Here is a 20,233-nt window from a genome sequence, read left to right on the forward strand (position 1 = left end):
TCGAGTCTTGAAAAAAACGGTCAAAAGCCAAGTTCATCAAAGGAAAACTTAAAGGAACACGTTGCCTTGGATCGGACGAGTTGGTCTATAAAAAGCGGCCATTTATGGGAGTCACAAATTTGACTCCCATAAAATAATGGCCGACCGTGTTAGTCGACGAGGTAAAATGAAAACCGTGCAATTTCGAGGCATGTTTGTGTGGATCATTGTATTCTACTTTTATAACATCTTTCCAACCATATGCATTTTATAACAAACGCTTACAAACGCTTTTCAAAGACCAACTCGACCGATCCAGGGAAGGTACACGTTTGGTAAATACTCAAAACAAATATTAACTTAAAAACTGGGAGCTGTTGGTAGTATAACACATTGTTAGGAACGGCTCCCTCTGAAGTAGCATGTATTTTGAGAAAGAGGTAATTTCTCGCTAAAATAATAAAAGACTTCTAGCTAGAAGCCTTTTATTTCTATCTATAAGCACACAAATTCGTCCAACGAGGGTGTTCTTTCTCTCATCATTTTCTCTCAACTTCGATTACCAATTTAGCTCAAATTTTCACAGGCTTGTTATTTTATGCTTATGTTGGGATACACCAAGTGAGAAGACTGGTCTTCGACAATTACCAATAGTGTACCTTCCCTTTAATGCATTTCCTAATATAAAGTGCTTCTGGTAATGAGTGGAGCCGGTTTGTATAAAGTGGGCGTGTTTACAGAGGAATTACCTCCATATTATCTATTTAGTGTCTAACCTTTTAGCCTATCCTTAATGTGTTATCTATAATTAATTGAACTCGTTACTTCAATTTTCCCACAATCTCACTTCATAAAATATTAAGCGAAATCGTCCATTTGTAGTCCTTTTTACCTTGACATTTCACAGTACTCGTCAAACGGATCAATGCCTGATTCTATAACAAAATAACTAACTTTGTTTGCGTTCACTTCAAGTCTTAGATGTGGGAAAACGTACTGGATTTAAAATTCAGATGAGGAAATACGTTAATCATGGTGCAAGGATTGTTCTTATCCCTTCAATATAGCCCAAAGCTAGCTGAAATATTACTCAGACAGCCAATAGATGGATTGCGCATGACGTCATCGGCCGCCATCTTTGATGAAGTGTGCAAGAGTGAGGAGGTCTCATTGGCTGAGACTCGTGCGTAGTGCGTACACGTGCATGTTTCCATTGTTTTAAAGCAAAGATGTCGGTCAATTACGCTATGTGCAAGCCATCCATGGGTGCACCCAAGTAAATAGAGACCGAATCAATACGCCGAACCCTCATTAATAATATATATGCCCTCAAAATGTTCTGTAAATAACAGATTTGAGGGCCAAAACTTTCAGGGATTATTAAAATATGGCCCATTATTGTACCATGGGGTTACTGGCTCACAATTTCGGGTGCTTGGATGAGCCTGGCCCCGACAAAATTGTCCTATTTTGTTCACGAGCGATAGGACCCCCTTTCTCAAGATGGCTGCTTTTATGTTTCAAAGTAATCACCTCTGTGACGTTTTTTTCTTTGCGACGAACGTAGCTCGGGGGGAACCCAGACAACCCAAATAGAAAAGAAAACTAAAGTGCAGCTGTCACTGAATGTTTGTGTTTTTGTTTTGAATGACTGAGAGACTTTTTAATATTTTGTGTGTATTTTTGAGGATGTAACATTTAGCGTTGGTTGAATAGGACTATTATTTACTAGGGTGCCCCCCCCCCCCATGGCCCTTTACGAAACCACGGCTTCGGCTTTGGATTCAGCTTCAGGCTCCGTCCTCTCGTCTGAAGCCCTGAGCACGTATGCAAAGCACGCGCAATATTGTGAAAACAACCGCGGGCCAAGCCTGAGCCGAATCCAAAGCCGAAACCGCGGTTTCGTACAGGGTCAATATTTACACTCATTTATAAATGATAGTTAGAGAGTGGATAAATAGACAGTGGTTGGTCAATAAAGGGAAATCTTCAATGTGATTGGTCCGTGGGTATTAAATAGTCACAGGTATATCAAGTTTATACAGACCATACCCTGGCGTATAAAGCCAGGTTCATATCTGCCTTCGAATGGAAATGGCATCCATGCGGACCGGCGATTTTGTGACGTTTACGACTTTCCAAAGCGTGGTTATGTTGCCAAAGATAGAAACTATTTACTACCAAACATAATTCTCTATAGGCATTCGAACAAAACTATTACGAAAAGTGGCGTTTTAAATTATCAGAAAAGACGATTTGATTTTCATAGAAAAATATTGGTCCGAGTTGTTTTCTCGTTTTCGATATTCACGCGAGACTTGCATAGTCTATAATACAATCGTACGGCGTTAATATTGTTGTTAAACTTTTTAATGGAGATATAAATAATTGATAAAGAGATAATTCTCTATTGCCGGAAACTTGTTAGTTATTTACTGTTGAACTTTGACATGCTCCATTAGGAAGACAATGGTGCTTAAGGTTTCTTTAACAATCATTAGGCTTGACCTGCTTTGTCCTTCTGAGGTAAAAGTCTTTATCATTTTCTTTTTGCTCAGGAAGTCAAACAATGCATTAATTTGTGCCTTTAGTGGCCCATTATGCAAATCAGCCAGTGTGTTGATGATATGTTACCATGGCAATATGAATACAATAGTCATATATACACAATTTGGGCAGTAAAGCAATATACACGTTGTTGCTAAATTTTCAGCTTCCAGTCTGGTTTCAGTATCTGAAAAGGTTGGGTGCAGTTTACACAGGTGGATGCAAACATCGTTAATATTGTTTTGGTTTGCTGTAACCATATTGTTTCAACTCGACGTTTCGATCAGTATGCTCTGATCGTCTTCAGGAGAAAGATTAATGTTTAATGTTACTGTTGTTGTGGATCGTACGAAACAATTGCTGTTACTTTCTCAACCGTGCTAGGTACGTGGCCGGGTTTATAAAAGGCTCAACATTCAAGCCTAAAACTTAACCGCAACTCCGCCATTTTGGAACGAGGAAACAGGTAACTATGCTGACGTGAAATCACAGCTCTTACACAAGGAAACCTGACCTCTAACCAGACTATAAGACATTGACCAGGATTTGAACCAACGCCAATCGCAAAGAAGACGGTCATCATCATTGCCAGGATTTGAACCGACGCATCTACGCTCACTTAAACAATACTGGTAATATATATAAAAACAAATGCAAAACTTGTTTATGTGCTCAAGAGCATAAAACTTGACCAGGATTCGAACCCACCGCCTATTACTCTCTTTAAACCCCAGGGAACTTAACAAGGATAAGAACGTTCTGACCGGGTTTCGGCAATTTCAGCCTAACCAGACGACATCAAAATTCGGTGAGGCAACAATTCTAAACTTTTATTTCTATCTCAATTATTCAGTCATGTTGGAATTTGACTAGGATTCGAACCACTGGCTGCCCATGAGACAGAAAGAACACAGTCCAGCGTGATCAGGTTTCTGCAACTTCAGCTAACCAGAAGACATAAAACTTCTTATTTCTGTCTCTCAATTATTCAGCCATGTGCATTTTGTTGAAAGTGTCCGTTTTACTGATTGCAATGTCGGTATCAATCGTTAGCTGTGGATCATGTTCCGGAGGGTGGGTTCAACATGATCAACGCTGCTACTTACTTCTAGAAAGTCCAAAACTTACCTGGGAAGAGGCAATCGTTGCTTGTCAAGAGATTGGCGGTAACATTATACTGCCCTCTACCGTAAAGGAGAACAAATTGATTGGTAATATGTTCAAGGCTCAGAATGACTCGCTGATTGGGGGTTTGTGGTTGGGATGCTTCAAGCCAACGGGCGACACTGGGCCTTTAGTTTGTTGGGACAATTCGGCCTTACCTAAGCAGACGGATCACGCGCTGTGGGATGATGGCCAGCCTGATGGTGGAAGTTGCGTAATCATGTGGCAATTTCATTATGTTTGGCATGATGCTAGATGTGATGTCCCACGCTTCACCATGTGCGAGCGCCCTCTATGTCAGCGGCTTGCGGGTCGTTGTCACGAAGTGGAGCTAAACCAAGGATGCAGTTTTCTCAGTGCGTACATCATTGAGGAGCGACAGATGACGTCTTTGATGCGGTGTTGTGCAGTGTGTTCTAAGACCCCTTACTGCTGGTCGTTCAGTATGACTAATAACACATGCGTGAGCTACTTTGTGAAGCAATCCGATATGATAGTCAGCAACTCTGATACCAACGGTACCAACTGTAGATACTACGAGGTTGACAAAAATTAAGTGTCACACGGGTGAGATCGCAGGCCTTGAATTTCACGTTAACTTCGGGTCAATTTGCCTTTGCTGCCCGCACTGGTCTTGGCCATGCCACTTTTAACAGTTCAATATTTCGTGATGTTGTAACTTTAAAATGTTTTGCCAACTCAAAGATGGTTCGCCCATTCCAAAATGGCTTGCCTATCAAAGGTGTCTTACCCAATAAAAGTATTTGTTATATTTAAAGCCATTGGACCCTTTCGGTTCAGAAACAAAAATAACAGTTCACAGATTTACACATAACTTACAGAGGGTTTACAGAAGGCAATGGTGAAAGACTTCTCTTGAAATATTATTCCATGAAATGCTTTACTTTTTGAGAGAACAGCAAACCAATATAAATTCTCGTTAACGAGAATTACGGATTTATTTTAAACATGACATGACATGGCGAAACGCGCGGAAACAAGGGTGGGTTTTTCCGTTGTTTTCTCCTGACTCCGATGACCGATTGAGCCTAAATTTTCACAGGTTTGTTATTTGATGTAGAAGTTGTGGTAGACAAAGTGTGGGCCTTGGACAACACTGTTTACCGAAAGGGTCCAATGGCTTTAAATGGTTGCCCATTCAAACATTGCTTGCCTGTTCAAAGGTGGCTCGTCCATTTAAAGATACTTTGCACGTTCAAAGATGGCTTGCCCATTTGAAAATGGCTTGCCTGTATCAAAGATATCTTACCCATTCAAAGATGGCTTGCCCAATTAGAGTAGGCTCGTCCATTTAAAGATGGATCGCCCAGTGTAAACAAAATGACCAATGAACACAAAAATCTCTGATAAAAAACAATAGAAGTGACATTTTGATGTTGTCAATCACTATTGTAACCCTTCATGGTTTCAGAGTAACTATCAAACCAAACTCTCCTAACCATAACTTCTTGTGCCTGTCGTAAGTGTTATCATTATGTGAACCGTGTTATCAAAAGTGTAAGATATAATTTATTTAAATTATGTAAATATTATGATGTTTCAAAAGGTACGGTGTGCTCTCAAGTTACTCACTTAATAAGGCCCGATTGCATAGAACTGCTTTAAAATAGGCACAATAAGTAGCTTTTAAACAAAATTGTGCTCACCGGTGAGTGGTTCTCTTTTGTCGTCTTCATTTCCCCCCTCTAATTATTGGGGTTGTGTATATAATTTATAATTTTTGTGTTACCTTTTTAATAAATTTATTTTAGGGGTTTGACCTGTATCGCCAAAATTTGATGGATTATCTACGTAAAATATTTGCATTCAGGACTATAATTATCTATCAAAAGAACTTTTGATAGATCCCTCCGTTGTTCATTTATTAGAAGTTTGATCTAAATGAACTTGAGCTACAGCTGTGTTGTTTACGGACTGCTTACTATTTTACAATATTAAGTAGGTTAATGTTATTCATGCATGCTCAGTGGTAACTGTCTACGTAGACTCAACATTAAGTAATGTGGATTTAAGGAATGTTTAGATATTATTATATTTAAATGATTTCAATCACATATTTATTACTACATTAAAGTCACCTGGAAATAGAATTTCTTTTTCTTCAAACATTAGAGTATATGTTTCTGAACAATAAAATAATTTTTTGAGTAAATAAAGATGTGTGGGGGGTGACTCCGCCTACCTCTTTTATGACGTCAATCGAGGAAGACTTTGCCCCGATCGAACATCGAACATACACACGTACGTGCAAGTACATTCAAGTTCACAAATTTTGTACACGCTGCACGCAGACAATCGAAAGTGCAATCTGACAAAATGACACCATCTCGACCAGCAATAATATGGGAAGTTTACGTCACTGTACGTTTTCCAAGTTCCATCTCGTCATCTCGTCATCACCCCCACTGCGTATTGACATGATATTATATTTCCATCGAACTGATAGTCAAAGTTGAGAGAACAAGAAAATATGTTCCTAGTTTAAGACATGATTTCTGTGTCGGTGTCCCAGTGTATTCTGTCCACCAGAGATGCTGTCACCCATAATTATAGAAAATTAACGTGGGCTGAAGTCTGATGATTCACAAGAGGGCGCTATCAGAAGTAGTTTGTACACAGTTCGCATTATTGTTCGGCGGTGGTGGTGGGGCGGGGGCGGGGGGGGGGGGTAGAACCCCCTGCCACACCGGAGTGCATGTACATTGAGCGGGTATAGACCTTGTTCATCGTGCAGCCATCTTGATTTTCTCCCATTTTAATCAATTTAACCAAATTGAGGCTGGAAGAACAAAATAGTCTGGTTCATAATTATTTGCAATTTTCGTATGACATTGTTTGATATGAGGAACATGACCAAGATGGAGGCATCATGACAAAGGTGTGGGCGGTGCACCATGGATAGCGTCGCCGTACCACATTTCCTTGAGTTGATGGCTGGACCATGAGCAATGGAGACTCATGAAGAACTGGGACTGAGACAAAAACTGTCAACTCTGAGACAGAGCTGCGATACCCCCGTTGAGTCGTATACACAGTCAAGCTTATTTTATTTACATGATCGCTGCCCGTCTCTGTGCCTAAGACGAGGAAGATCGAATATCAAAATAAAAGAGCAAAATGAAGTTTAATTGGAGTTCATACCGAGTCTATACACTGAAGAATTTACATTCTCTCCACAAAGGTTTGGAATTTAAAAATAGTTAACCCTCACCTTATTTAGCAACGGGCATTATGGATTGTATTTTAATACAATAAAGGTGCACTGGGCGTAGGGCATTATACCTAAACCATCGTTTCATGTTCTCTTAACTGTGACTTATAACTCCGGTGACCTAGGCCTAGTGATATTTTTGCTTTACTCCGTAATACATTTAATGGTCGATATTTTCTCATGAAAGTAATTTAATTGAATTTAATCTCACGTAAGTCCTCCACTGTCGATGATAGATTCTGTAAACATTCCTTCATTTTCTCGTTAAATTTTTAAATTAAATTGTTGTATCCAATGAAATCATTGGGCTAGTGGGTCTTTATTGGCGACGAAATTGTTGTTGTATTCAGTCCTCGGTAGAGGAACCAAATTAAACTGGCTCATGCTTGAAGGGACTGGGCAAGTCTATGAATCTTCTTCGACACTTCGTTTAAATCGATAGATGTTTGTTTGATAATGTATCTTCTCCAGTGAGTTCGTATTGCTATATCGGCGAACTGCTCTCTAAACACTGCCGGGTCAAAAATTGATCCAGATCCGAGTCCCATTGAGCGGGACCCTTTTCCGGGTCAAGTTGGCCCGGAAACTGGCTAAAAATTACCAAGAATTTGTTCAACTGGCAAATGTAGATTGCCTATACAGTAACGCGCACAAGCCAAAATTCCCCGCTAAACCCGTTAATGCTTGACGTAAGCACAGAAGTGCCGATTCTTTGCGTATGGTCACCAAAGCCATGAAATTCTCATGCTCTAAGATGTTCTTACAATGGGTTCACCATAGAGGTAGATTACCTCCATGGTTCACTGAACCAAATGACACTCGTGGTTAATAGACAACCCTACAGCTTGGGGTGGTCATCTTCTTCCATTGTTAATGTAAGGCAAGCTGTGACGTTCATGGTGTACGTCCTTCGCTCCAGAGTGAATCAGTGCAGGGTGCGTGGTATACATGTAGATGCAGTTCATTCAGTACTGTTGGACCCTACCATCAGCGCCGTACAACCACAACTGACGCCATGAAAATTGCCACCATCTTCAAGTATGTGTTCCTTTACGGACTAGCACTATTTGAAACATTTTGCTTCTTACGTTACATTTCTTCTGATCATGAGCGAAGTGTACTTAAAACAAAGAGTATACAAACGAAAGATAGCAGAGAAATACAAACAGAGCTCGTCAACCTGCAAGCTACCTCCACGCTGCAAGCAAGTAGTAGTCGTAACGTTACTGGAAACGTCACAACTTCACCGACGGCGGACCCTGGACAATTAACTACTGTGTCTGGACAACCAGTAGTCAATCCACATCGTTTTAAGTTTACAATGCACAACCGAGATGCCTGCTTCAACAGGAACAACTCAAACGGAGAACTCTTCTTGGTTTTGCTCGTCAAATGTGCGCCGTTCGAGAAGTTGGACCGAGAGCAAATCCGGAAAACTTGGGGAGGTGTGAAGGAGGTGTTCGGTAGACGGGTCCTGACGATGTTTCTTCTAGGGGAGTCAACGGACCCCATCATTCGGAAACAAATTCAAGAGGAAAACCGTGAATTTCATGATCTTATCCAAGAAGACTTCATCGATGTTTACGTAAATCTGACTTACAAGAACATGATGGGACTGAAATGGGTATCGATGTACTGCCCTCAAACCAGCTTTGTATTCAGTGTAGATGCTGACATGATGATTAACATTGTTACACTGGTAAGACGTCTGTCCAAAATGCCAAAGACTGATTTTGCAGAAGGACATCTTAGGACAAATGTCATCGTTGAGAGAGGGAAAAAATCCAAGTGGTACATCCCAAAGGAGGTTTACGCTCCTAAAAGGTATCCACCTTTTCTTAATGGCGCTTGCTACGCAATGTCTCGAGATGTGGCTGTACGTGTCTTCGACAATTCCAAGTTTGTACCGTTCCTTCGTCTCGACGATGCATTTGTAGGAATAACTATGAGCAAAATCGGCGTCATTCCGATGCTTTCTCCGATGTACGAGCAGTATTCTGGGAAGTACGCTGAGGCGATGAAAAAGGGTATTGGAGTTGGAATACTTCACAACAGACATCGCCTCAATGCTAACATGTTGAGCCTTTGGCATAAACTAGTTGGATCACAAATTGAGCAGATAAACTAAACCTCGTAATAGTAATACATGTAATTATAATTATGGTGCAGCCATTAAACACTTTCGCACCAGAAAAAAAATAGTTCACAGATTTACAAATAACTTACAGGTTTTACAGAAGGTAATGGTGAAAGACTTCTCTTGAAAAATTATTCCATGAAATGCTTTACTTTTTGAGAAAACATTAAAACAATTACCAATTCTCGATATCGAGAATTACGGATTTATTTCAAACACATGTCATGACACGGCGAAACGTGCGGAAACAAGAATTGGTTTCCCATTACTTTCTCGGACTCCGATGACCGATTGGGCCTAAATTTTCACAGATTTGTTATTTTATATATAAGTTGTCATACGCGGGGCTGTTGGACAATACTGTTTACCGAAAGTGTCCAATGGCTTTAAAGGAACATTACGGATTTTGTATTACTATCAAAACAGTTGCAGTGTAAGCACTTTATGTAATCTACCATATACATAATCTGACAAACCTGGAGAAGTTTGAGATCGATCAGCCATCTGGATCTCTGGAAATTAGTGGGGAAGTATTACACATTATTATTGCATGACTTCGATTAATAAAAATGGTGTAAACGCTCACTGAGCGATAAACTCCAACTGGGAATTAGTTTTATTTATTTCTCATCAAATATGGCATTTTAGACAGAAGTATTTCAAGGGATGTTTTCTTCTATCATCATAATTAGACTGTGTATGTTTTATGTAAATCGGGGATCTTAGACGAGTTTTTTTCTTAACACTTCTGTAATGTTCCTCCGAAGTTGGTCTAACTTTAATAACAAAAGTCCTCAGTTGCTCATTTTCATTCAACTTCATTTTCATTCCTTAAATGAGAAAAAGGCGTACACCAAAACAATCTTTTTGAAGAAAACAAAATGTAATACAAAATAATAAAAAAAGATGCGGCCTCAAAAAAGCACGAGTGAGGGGACGATCAATTTGTATATGTTTATTTGTTTGGCCTAATTCAATTGCGACAAGTACGTTTTTGCAAAATCTTCTCAGAATGAGACTTACAAGCAACTTGTAGACAACCAAATGCTGTGCATGCTACAGGGTCACTTTGGTAGCACATGATGAGTCATTTTCAAACACTTTCTAATAAAAATAAGTAAACTTTGAAATCATGAATGCCTTTTCTTCATGGAATTGTCGGGAAATATAAATGGGTACCTTTAAAAATGCCTCGACTGACATTGGTTTTATGTTTGATGAGTTGTGTTTGCGTGTATAATTACCATGGAGGTTTTCTCTGTCAATTTCGGCATAAATGAACAGCCAATTTAACCACTCGCGCGAAATTTAATGCTACTTTCGATTTCATTTTATGATAAGTCAAATGTAATGTTGCGTCATTCGATTGAACAAAATAATAATTCAATTTAACAATTCATCAAAACAGCATTAAATTAATTCGCAGACACTTTTAAATAGGCGTGTTTGTCACGAATAGAATGGCAATACGCTATATTGACTCAAAAACGATATTGAATGGCCGAATTCTGAATTTGAAACGCAGTAACAACTGGAGTGTCCAGTGCTTTTAACCAGTTTGACTTTAAGCGATTGACTGGCACAAACGTGTTTCTCTTGGCTGACTTGTTATATACTATGCCAGTTCAAAGGGAACTTTTTGTTAAATGTCGGTATGCGAATCACACTTACATTTCTCAGCTAAGTTCTTCAAAGAGGATGTTACAATTATGGCACCCTATGCAAAATTGTTCGTTGCGAATTTGTGACATCATAGCTTTGTGACAATCACGTGCCGGGTTTTAATTATTACATTGATTGTGTTTTTCAGGAAGCCTTATTTTATGGACTTACAGGCCTATTATTGAGCACTATTTTCACACACAAAAATGGGAATATTATGCAAGTAAAAAAGAACAAGTTGATCGTCCGAGTTTTTCAAAAAAAGAGGATGAGGGACAGTGGCGTAACCAGAGGGGGGGGGGGCAGGGGGGCCGGCGCCCCCCCCCCCCCCCCCCCCCGCTCAGAACCCTTGCCCCCCCCCTCTTGCCCCCCCCCCCCCAAATGAAATCAGAGATAAGTATATTCTTATACGTAGGGCTTATATATAAATCGTTTAAGGCTGCATAAAATGCTGTCGTAAAAAGGAAAACTTTTATTCATATCAGTAGGTCCTATGTGGACTATAACATGAAAAATGCGTGGAAACGCGCGCGCGATCGTATTGGCGGTAAATGTTTGTTGTGGTTTTGCGGTTACAGAGAGTGCAGGATGTGACAAAGTTCTGTTAAATACGTGGTGGTCTGAACGCAGACCAATACTAATAGCTCCGTAAACACAAAGTCAGATCATGAGGTAGAAATTTCTACCTCCATGGTCAGATGCACTACAGAGAAATTTACAACAGCAAACAATGGCCAGCGAAAAAGGTTGCTTAGACCATTTCTTCTCCTTTGAAGCAAGCGGTGCAATTGAGAGGTAGGCCTATTTTAAATATCCGTTTCATAACTAACCACCCACAATTTCGATCCTGTATTTTTTTTTTGATGGCTTACACTTGTTACAATAAGGCCGAGTAAAAAAAAGAAACATGTTTAGTGTCTGAGTTTCTCAAAAAAAAGGAAGGAGGAGGGGCTTTTTATTTTTTATTTCAAGATGGCCGCCATGAATGTCAAATATCAACTGTTTTTTCTGCTGCTGAAATACACAAAACATTAATGAAACAGTTTGGTCAAGGCATTCAGACAAGATATTCAGATTTTTTTTTTGCTGAGATCATTTAAAATAACCCTTTTTCAAAACAAAAACAAAAGAAAATTTGCATAAAAAAAAATTAAGAAAAAAAAGAGGTGTCCTGTAAAAAGGAAGCGGCGGGGACGCTAAACATTTCTATTTTTCTATTTTTACTTGGCCTAATATTATTATGTTTTGGGTATTTACACACCCACAAAGCCTATTTGAGAATGCCGTGTACAACTCTAAGTTGGTACTTGGTGACCACAGTTGGTAATTTAATCCTTTATACAGTCAAAAAGTTTTATCTTATACAAAATGACAAGTTCTCTAAGATGTTGTTGTTTTCGCAATCTTTTGTTACCTGCTGACTATGTAGACTGTTTTAGAACTGCATTGGTGTGTATCAACTATATATTAGTTAACACATTTAATAATAATCTTGCACTTCTTTGGCCCCCCCAAATTTAATCTTTGCCCCCACTTGCCCCACCAAATGAAAATGTCTAGTTACGCCACTGATGAGGGATTATGTTTTATTTACAAAAAAAACTTCAAACTGTCCACCAATTCCTCAATCATAAAAGTCACTACTTATGTAGTTACTAATTCTTAAAAAGATTAGCAAGTTTAATAACAAAGACACAGACAATTTGTCTTTTTTGGAAAGAAAATGAAAAAAAAATTATTTATAAAAAGGCCACGGCACCAATGAAGGATGAGGGAGGGAACGTTCAAGTGGTATTTTTTATTCGGCCTAGCAAACACCATATAAAAGGGCTACGACATGAAACGGATTGGCTATGTTTTTTCCCCGTTTATTTATGATGTATACAGAAATTGTTCGAGCAAAATTTTGGGATACGAACGAAAGTCTGGACAATTCCAATAAAATCTGAACAGCTAACTCAAACCATGGAGGTATGATTATGTATCGTGTTTTGCTTCAAGTCATCCATACTGAGCTCAGTCAAGCGGATGGAATAAAGCCTGTGTCGCATGCAATTATGTCCTCTATGCAATCCGGAGGACATTGTTGCATATGCAATAATATCCGCCGGACGGTTTTGCATATGCAATCGTGTCCGCCCGGACGCTGCTGCATAATGCAATTGTGTCCGCCCGGACACATTTGCATATGTAGTTGTGTCCGCCCCCGTGCAAAACCGTCATTGCAGTAAATTAACCGCCATTGGTCGACGGAACACGTTCAACATTTTGTTTTACAAGCTAAGTGCAGGTCATGAATGACATGGGAAATGTTCGGCCGTTGGATATTCGCTGCAATCATAAAATACGTGAGTATTCATGCTGCATACACGCGCACATACATGTCCACCGGACGGTTTTTTGCATAGCCCCGGACACGATTGCATATGCAAAAGTGTCCGGGGCGGACAGTATTGCATGGCGGACACAACTGCATCTGGCCCCGGCATAAACAAACACGTTTGCCACATTACATTTTAACTATCAAAGACAAACAAAAAATACATTTGCAATAATTTGTCGTCACTCATGCTTAAGATTGTTGTATCTATGCAAATTGCCTATTAGTCCTGCTCAGCTGTTATACCAAGCGGGGGTAGAACAGAACAACCTTTGATCCCTGCTTCATTCCAACTCCTTCTAATTCTACCGCCATGGTAGAACATACTCATAATGATGATGAGAGACACACTCACTGCACTATTTCTACCTCCATGGATATGGATTCAGGAACACGATTGACTCGTGGCGCCCGAGTGCAGAGCCCCAGCCACGGTCATGCATCGCTGGTTTATTGCATAACATAACCACAGCTACAAGATCAATATTTTATACCATTAAATTTATTTTATTTCTAGAACCATTGTCAACCAGCAGGCGAAAGCTGTTGCCACAAGTGGTTATCCTTATTTCTACCCGCTGTAGTTTACAACATGTGTTTATTAGTGTTTTGTAGTATCTCATTCCGGAGTTTTACGCATCAATTACTGTACAATCCCACACTTGGATAAATCAGTTAATTAAACAAACAAATTGACATTACATACAAATCCATCCGAGATGGATAGTAGCTCAGTTAAGAAATGATTATGCCACACACAAATCACTTCCTCTTGTTTCTACATCATTTCAAATTTGTAATTTAAAGGTAGGCCCAGCGTTTCGTTTTTGCCCCATTGCTAAATATTTTGCCAAAAGTATCAATAAAGATACAATGCAAGTCAAAAGTGAAAGTTCCAGCTGAATACTTGTTAAGAAAACTGCAAAATTCAGTTACAGCAGTTTCACTTGAAACGTCGAATGCATCCATGTTTATACGAGTACCAACCACAACTCTGGACGAGGGCGTTTTAATCTCCAAATATCACCTTTAGACGATCTTTGGGGTTTCAAACCTTTTTAAAATTTATTTACCCAAAGTTCATGAAAATAAAAAGTATACATAGGCCTAGCATGCATTTTGTTAGAGAAACAAGTTAGTTGTGTTTTTCCAAATACAACCAATTTTCTAACTAACTTTGAACCTGTGAACTTGAAAAAACAAACACCCCAACACGCTGCCGAACCCACCAACAAACACCCCCAACATATAATACAAACAAACACCTCAACGAACAAACAAAAATGAAAATAAAAACCAAGAAAACATTTGATATCACGCCAGACTTTTACAATTCTTAGTTGGTTACAAGTAATCGTAAAGGGATGGCGAGATTTTTATTTGGTTTTCTTTGTTGATCTGTTAGGTTTATTTTACTCTCATATAATTATTTCATGGCTAATTTACTTTCCCTTTAATATGATATTACTTGTATGACCATCAAAGTAACTACATTTTTAGTTTTAAAAGTTTTGACTAAAGTATTTGCAGAAACAGAATCGCACAATCTAAAAATGGTTGGGACATGCTTAGTCCTGGAGTTTTAAAGGGAATGTATACATTTTGTAATCACCCTATACATTCATAAACTGCAATTAAAAATTAAATTGGTTAGAGCTCAAGCAGCTTTCAATAGTATAAAACATATCATAAAGATATTAGTTTTTATCTCTCAAAAGTTGAGATAGAGACAGTTTGTCTTTTCTATTTACAGATCATTTTTCTTGCATGGACAAACCACTCCAGGTTTGCGGCAATACATTAAAAATGTTACCACATTCTAAGAGGGAAACTGACTGGGTAAATTTTGAAATGATTTTGGGGGTTGAACAAAGAATTGACTAGAGTGGAATGCGAGCCCCTGAACAAATATATTGACAAATTAGGGAGGCTGCCATCATGGGGCTAGATAGCTCAGTTGGTAGAGCGCCGGCACGTTAATCCAGAGGTTTTGGATTGAATCCCACTCTAGTCAATTCTTTGTTCAAACCCCCCAACAAATAAAAAATAACAAAACAAAAATTAAAACAATCTAGCGGTTCCTAAAAACGATAGGTATTTTGTTTAAACAGCCAGCCAAACAGACAAAGACAAAACAGAACAAAAGGACAGACAAACATGAGACATGACAGCTTCTCTGACACAAGACATATCAGGGAAAATACAACAAATTCACAGATCAGGGAAAATACAACAAAAAATTCAGAATTAGTTAAAAGATGGCACAGCAGTTCAAGCAGAAGCAATACAAAATAAACATGTAACACTGATTGAGAAGTGGATGTGATTGAATCACCCTCAAAAACAATTCATCAATATCGTCACTAACAAATCATACTGAACGATGGTTGTGCGTTTGTTGTTTGTAAAAAAGATACATTTCGGGCCGCCAGTCAGAAGGTTGTTACAACAAGAACCAAGTTCATTGTCCACCATAGTTAACTAAAGGTTGACTAGTTATCTCGAACCCAGGCTGGTTGACCATTGGTTGAATACTGTGATTGACCATTTCGAACCAGCCTCAGGACACCAAGGTTAACTAGAGGTTGACTATTTGACTCGAACCCAGGCTGGTTGACCATTGGTTGAATACTGTGGTTGACCATTTAGAACCAGCCTCAGGACACCGTGGTTAACTAGAGGTTGACTAGTTGACTCGAACCCAGGCTGGTTGACCATTGGTTGAATACATGTACTGTGGTTGACCATTTGGAACCAGCCTCAGGACACCATGGTTAACTAGAGGTTGACTATTTGACTCGAACCCAGGCTGGTTGACCATTGGTTGAATACTGTGATTGACCATTTAGAACCAGCCTCAGGACACCATGGTTAACTAAAGGTTGACTAGTTGACTCGAACCCAGGCTGGTTGACCATTGGTTGAATACTGTGGTTGACCATTTGGAACCAGCCTCAGGACACCATGGTTAAAGGCAGTGGACACTATTGGTAATTGTCAAAGACTAGCCTTCACAGTTGATGTATCTCAAGATATGCATAAAATAACTAACCTGTGAAAATTTGAGCTCAATTGGTCATCAATGTTGTGAGATAATAATGAAAGAAGAACAAACCCTTGTTACACGAAGTTGTGTGCGTTTAGATGGTTGATTTCGAGACCTCAAGTTCTAAATCCGAGGTCTTGAAATCAAATTTGTGGAAATTACTTCTTTCTCGAAAACTACGTCACTTCAGAGGGAGCCGTTTCTCACAATGTATTATACCATCAGCCTCTACCCATTGCTCGTCACCAAGAAAGGTTTTATGATAACAATTATGTTGAGTAATTACCAATAGTGTCCACTGCCTTTAACTAAAGGTTGACTATTTGACTCGAACCCAGGCTGGTTGACCATTGGTTGAATACTGTAGTTGACCATTTGGAACCAGCCTCAGGACACCATGGTTAACTAAAGGTTGACTAGTTGACTCGAACCCAGGCTGGTTGACCATTGGTTGCATACTGTGGTTGACCATTTGGAACCAGCCTCAGGACACCATGGTTAACTAGAGGTTGACTATTTGACTCAAACCCAGGCTGGTTGACCATTGGTTGAATACTGTGGTTGACCATTTGGAACCAGCCTCAGAACATTGTTTTTTTCACTGGTCCCATTGGCCTGTTCCATGCTAACAGTGTTAAGCGCAGAGAGGAACCAGTGACACTTAAGTGAAAACGCGGAAGGCAATGGAGTGTTAAGTACCGTGGTACGGATGGTTGACTAGGCTTCCAAATGAGTCGTTTGAGTGAGTGCCTCATTGCGCATCTCTGTTGCTGGTCAGCAGTCGCCTCAATTCGCACACACAAACTTGCTCAAGGTGTGCCAAATATAAACTGAACTATGCATACTTGGGTCACACTTATACTACTAGATGAACCAGTTTTGGGGGGTCATACTTCCACTGTTTTGTTCTTGTTCAAAACGTTTTTGATTGATCTGTTTGTGACAATCAACTAGAAATACTGACTTGTAAATGTAGTTATTAGCCGTTGTGTCCTCTTGTAGCTGTAGATCAATGATTTGGTTTCATCCTGGAGGTCAAGATGGTGGACAGTCATTACTAGCTGAACCACTGTCGAGGAAACAAAGAATAAACTTCAGATTAAAGCTCTGGACAATGATAGTGTTCCGACTCTTTCCGCAATTCTCACAACACTGGTGAGGTTCTCCAAGAAAGTTGCTAAACAAGAATCAGTATGTATCTAACCTAATACTCAATATATTGCTTTGATCAATATTGCTTTTTATCAAGCTAAAGTAGTAGACCCAGCCCATTTTCTACCTTCCGCCCAGAAGGTAGTTTAAAAGCAGGACAGTTCTGTTCAGAACTGAGAAGTCTCCGGAAAAAAATGAACAACTCTGTTGTAGTAGAATATATAGCAAGACAGTTCTCTAAAGAACAAAATCTACCCAGCAAGTAGACTAACAAATGGTGTTACTGCAAACCAAATTTATATTTAATCAAAATCTGATCACATTATAATCATTAATATCTCATCTCATAGTAAATATGTATAACTATGTTTTACCTCATAATCAATATCTCACCAATAACCAATATCTCACCAATAGTCAATATAATTACCAATAATCAATATTAACTGACCTCATTATCAGCCCAGGAGACTTCAGTATCACTGGCGTCATAATCCACATCTTCCCCACTCTCCTCAAGCGCCTCCATATCATCTTCCTGACCAAGATCCACGTTGTCTGTAACCTTCTCAACTTTCTGAATTCCTTCTAAGACTTTCTTGTTGGTCGGATCCAAGCTACGGAAAGGATGGTGAAAACAATCAATCATTAAAGGCACTGGACACTATTGGTAACTAATCAAAATAATGACTGACTTGGTAACAAGCAATGAAGAGCTGTTGATAGTAATACAACATTATGAAAAACGGCTTCCTCTGAAGTAACGTAGATTTTGAGAAAGAGGTAATTTCTCACATAAATAATAGAATACTTCAGCCAAAGCCTTTTATTATTCACCTGCAAGCACACAAGGTTGTTTTTTCTTTCAACATTCTCTTTCAAATTCGATGACCAAATTTTCACTGGCTTTAAACTCTCATTCGACTTATTTGAATCTCTACGTACCACACCCCAGTGGAGTGCATTGTCTACAACTATTGACCCAATTCACCTGACGTCATCATCAGAATAACCTCCAATGCGCCCTTTTGCTGGGCAATGTCTCTGTGCGTTATGCAGTGAAGTGCGCATATTGGCAACGCAGCGTTTACAAATTGCCCACCAAATGTTGAGCGAGGCACAGTCGGCGCATGTGACGTGCGTAAAGGGTTCCAAAGTGAAGTAGTTGTTTTTTCTACCTACCCTAGAGCTACACTGTATTGATCCAAAGCTTCTTGCAGGTCATTATTCAGAGACAGAAAGTCACCGAGCATCTGGTGTAGCTGGCATGTACTTTGTTGTTGGAGTTGGCGTCGAAGTCTGAGAAATATAAACACAGAAACCAAAACAAGGGATGAGAAGGACTTATAATTTCCAACTAAAATGCAGAGTGACGATGTAATTAATACCACTTAGTATACAGTGCTAACACACATCGGTGTATGGGTAAAACAAACAAAAAATTAATATTCTTTATCCCCGATGCAAATTTAACATCTCTTATATCGTTGCGGTACCAGCTGCCAAAACATAGGACTCGAACTGCCTCTAGCTACCGGGCAACCTCGGTAATCTAGTTGGTAAGACACTGCTCTAGAATTGCAAGGGTCGTGGGTTCGAATCCCACCCGAGTAACATGCCTGTGATATTTTGTCACAGGACTCGGGAAAGTACTGAGTATACAGTGCTAACACACATCGGTGTATGGGTAAAAAAAACTAATATTCTTTATCCCTGATGCAAATTTAACATCTCTTATAATACCACTTAGGTTTAATGGTTTGGAATGATTTGGGAAACTGAACAGATGGTTGTTAAATTTAGATTTGTTATTTAGCAATCGTGAGTTTTTGAGATCTTGAGTTTTATTTGGGATCAGGTATATTTGTGAATTATAACATCTGCTTGGTTGTAGGGGGGGGGCTTGACACCCAACCCAAGTAGCCTGGGGATATTTTCCCTGTTCCTTTGAGCTCTGCCAGCTCTGAAGCTTAAACAAATTGGGGCAAGATTAAAAACCAAATAATTGTATCGGTTATGTTTGTTTGGTGTCAGCTGTCAGCTTGTATTTGTTTTGTCTGTCACATAGGGACAAGAACAAAAGTAACATTGTTTGCTTCACCTTTTCCCTCCATATCGACTCATTTACATACATTTTCAGTTAAACCATAAAGTGTGATACACATGTCTACAATGTTTGTACCTTATTATTGTTGAGTCAGTATGAAATAAATGCTTCTTGAATTGAATATAATCACTTCAACAAAACACTGGAGAGAGTCAGGAAACAGAAAGATATGAAAATATGATCCAAATTTGATCAAAAAATGAACAGATGGTATTTTCACACTTTAGTACACCACAGAGATGAAGTATTCAAGGAGCTTCTAGGCGTAGTATTATTATTAATAATTTATAAATACCTAAGACAGTTTCGCTATTCCTATTGGTGGAGAGCGCGTCACGTGGTGGTGCTTAAACCTTTGATAATGACCAGTAAAAAGTGTTAAAACACGGGTGTGACACTCGAGCTTGCACCTGTGCTTATAAGACAGTTTCTTCATTCCTATTGGTCGAGAGCAACGGCCAGGACAGTTGTGCCACATCACGCGATACGCGCGACGCGTACAGCATTCCCTTATAAGGAGTTGTTTACCCAAGGGCCTTACCATGTCATAGCTGGAGGGGTGTTGTGTTGAAAGAAATCATTGAACAATTATAATTTTTGCACTTATTTTACTTTTTGACCAAAAAGTGTTGATGTTTTTTGACCGTAAGGGTATTTATGAATGAATCGGTTTTCAACTAGTGGTTTAAACCTGCCGAGGCCTGGTTCTTGATAGTTTACCTCGACTTCGTCTTGGTAAAATTATCAAGAACCAGGCCTCGGCGGGTTTTAACCATTACTTGAAAACCTCTTCACCACACATTAATTCCCTTATTATCATACTTTTA

General features: G+C 39.3%; 2 protein-coding genes across 2 annotated transcripts in view; one reads left to right on the plus strand and one right to left on the minus strand.

The window, feature by feature from the left end:
* The first annotated feature begins 7,826 nt into the window (after window positions 1-7,826).
* Window positions 7,827-10,203, plus strand: LOC139938620 (beta-1,3-galactosyltransferase 5-like). The gene has a single exon (XM_071934214.1). It carries the CDS (start codon window positions 7,938-7,940, stop codon window positions 9,048-9,050), a length of 1,113 nt encoding a protein of 370 aa, XP_071790315.1. The 5' UTR covers window positions 7,827-7,937; the 3' UTR covers window positions 9,051-10,203.
* A 2,379-nt stretch (window positions 10,204-12,582) lies between these two features.
* Window positions 12,583-20,233, minus strand: part of LOC139938524 (anaphase-promoting complex subunit 7-like) — a 29,901-nt gene continuing 22,250 nt past the window's right edge. The window contains exons 13-15 of the mRNA XM_071934093.1: window positions 18,482-18,598; window positions 17,751-17,916; window positions 12,583-17,216 (exon numbers count right to left, since the gene is read on the minus strand). Of these exons, the coding sequence (XP_071790194.1) occupies window positions 17,205-17,216; window positions 17,751-17,916; window positions 18,482-18,598 (295 nt within the window). The 3' untranslated portion in view covers window positions 12,583-17,204. The remainder of the gene's footprint in view (window positions 17,217-17,750; window positions 17,917-18,481; window positions 18,599-20,233) is intronic.

This window comes from Asterias amurensis, chromosome 6 (genome assembly GCF_032118995.1).
Source record: "Asterias amurensis chromosome 6, ASM3211899v1".
In the NCBI taxonomy this organism is placed as follows: Eukaryota; Metazoa; Echinodermata; class Asteroidea; order Forcipulatida; family Asteriidae; genus Asterias; species Asterias amurensis.

Excerpts from the sequence above, each read along its gene's own strand:
- LOC139938620 (XM_071934214.1), top strand. The coding sequence starts at position 7,938 with ATGAAAATTGCCACCATCTTCAAGTATGTGTTCCTTTACGGACTAGCA.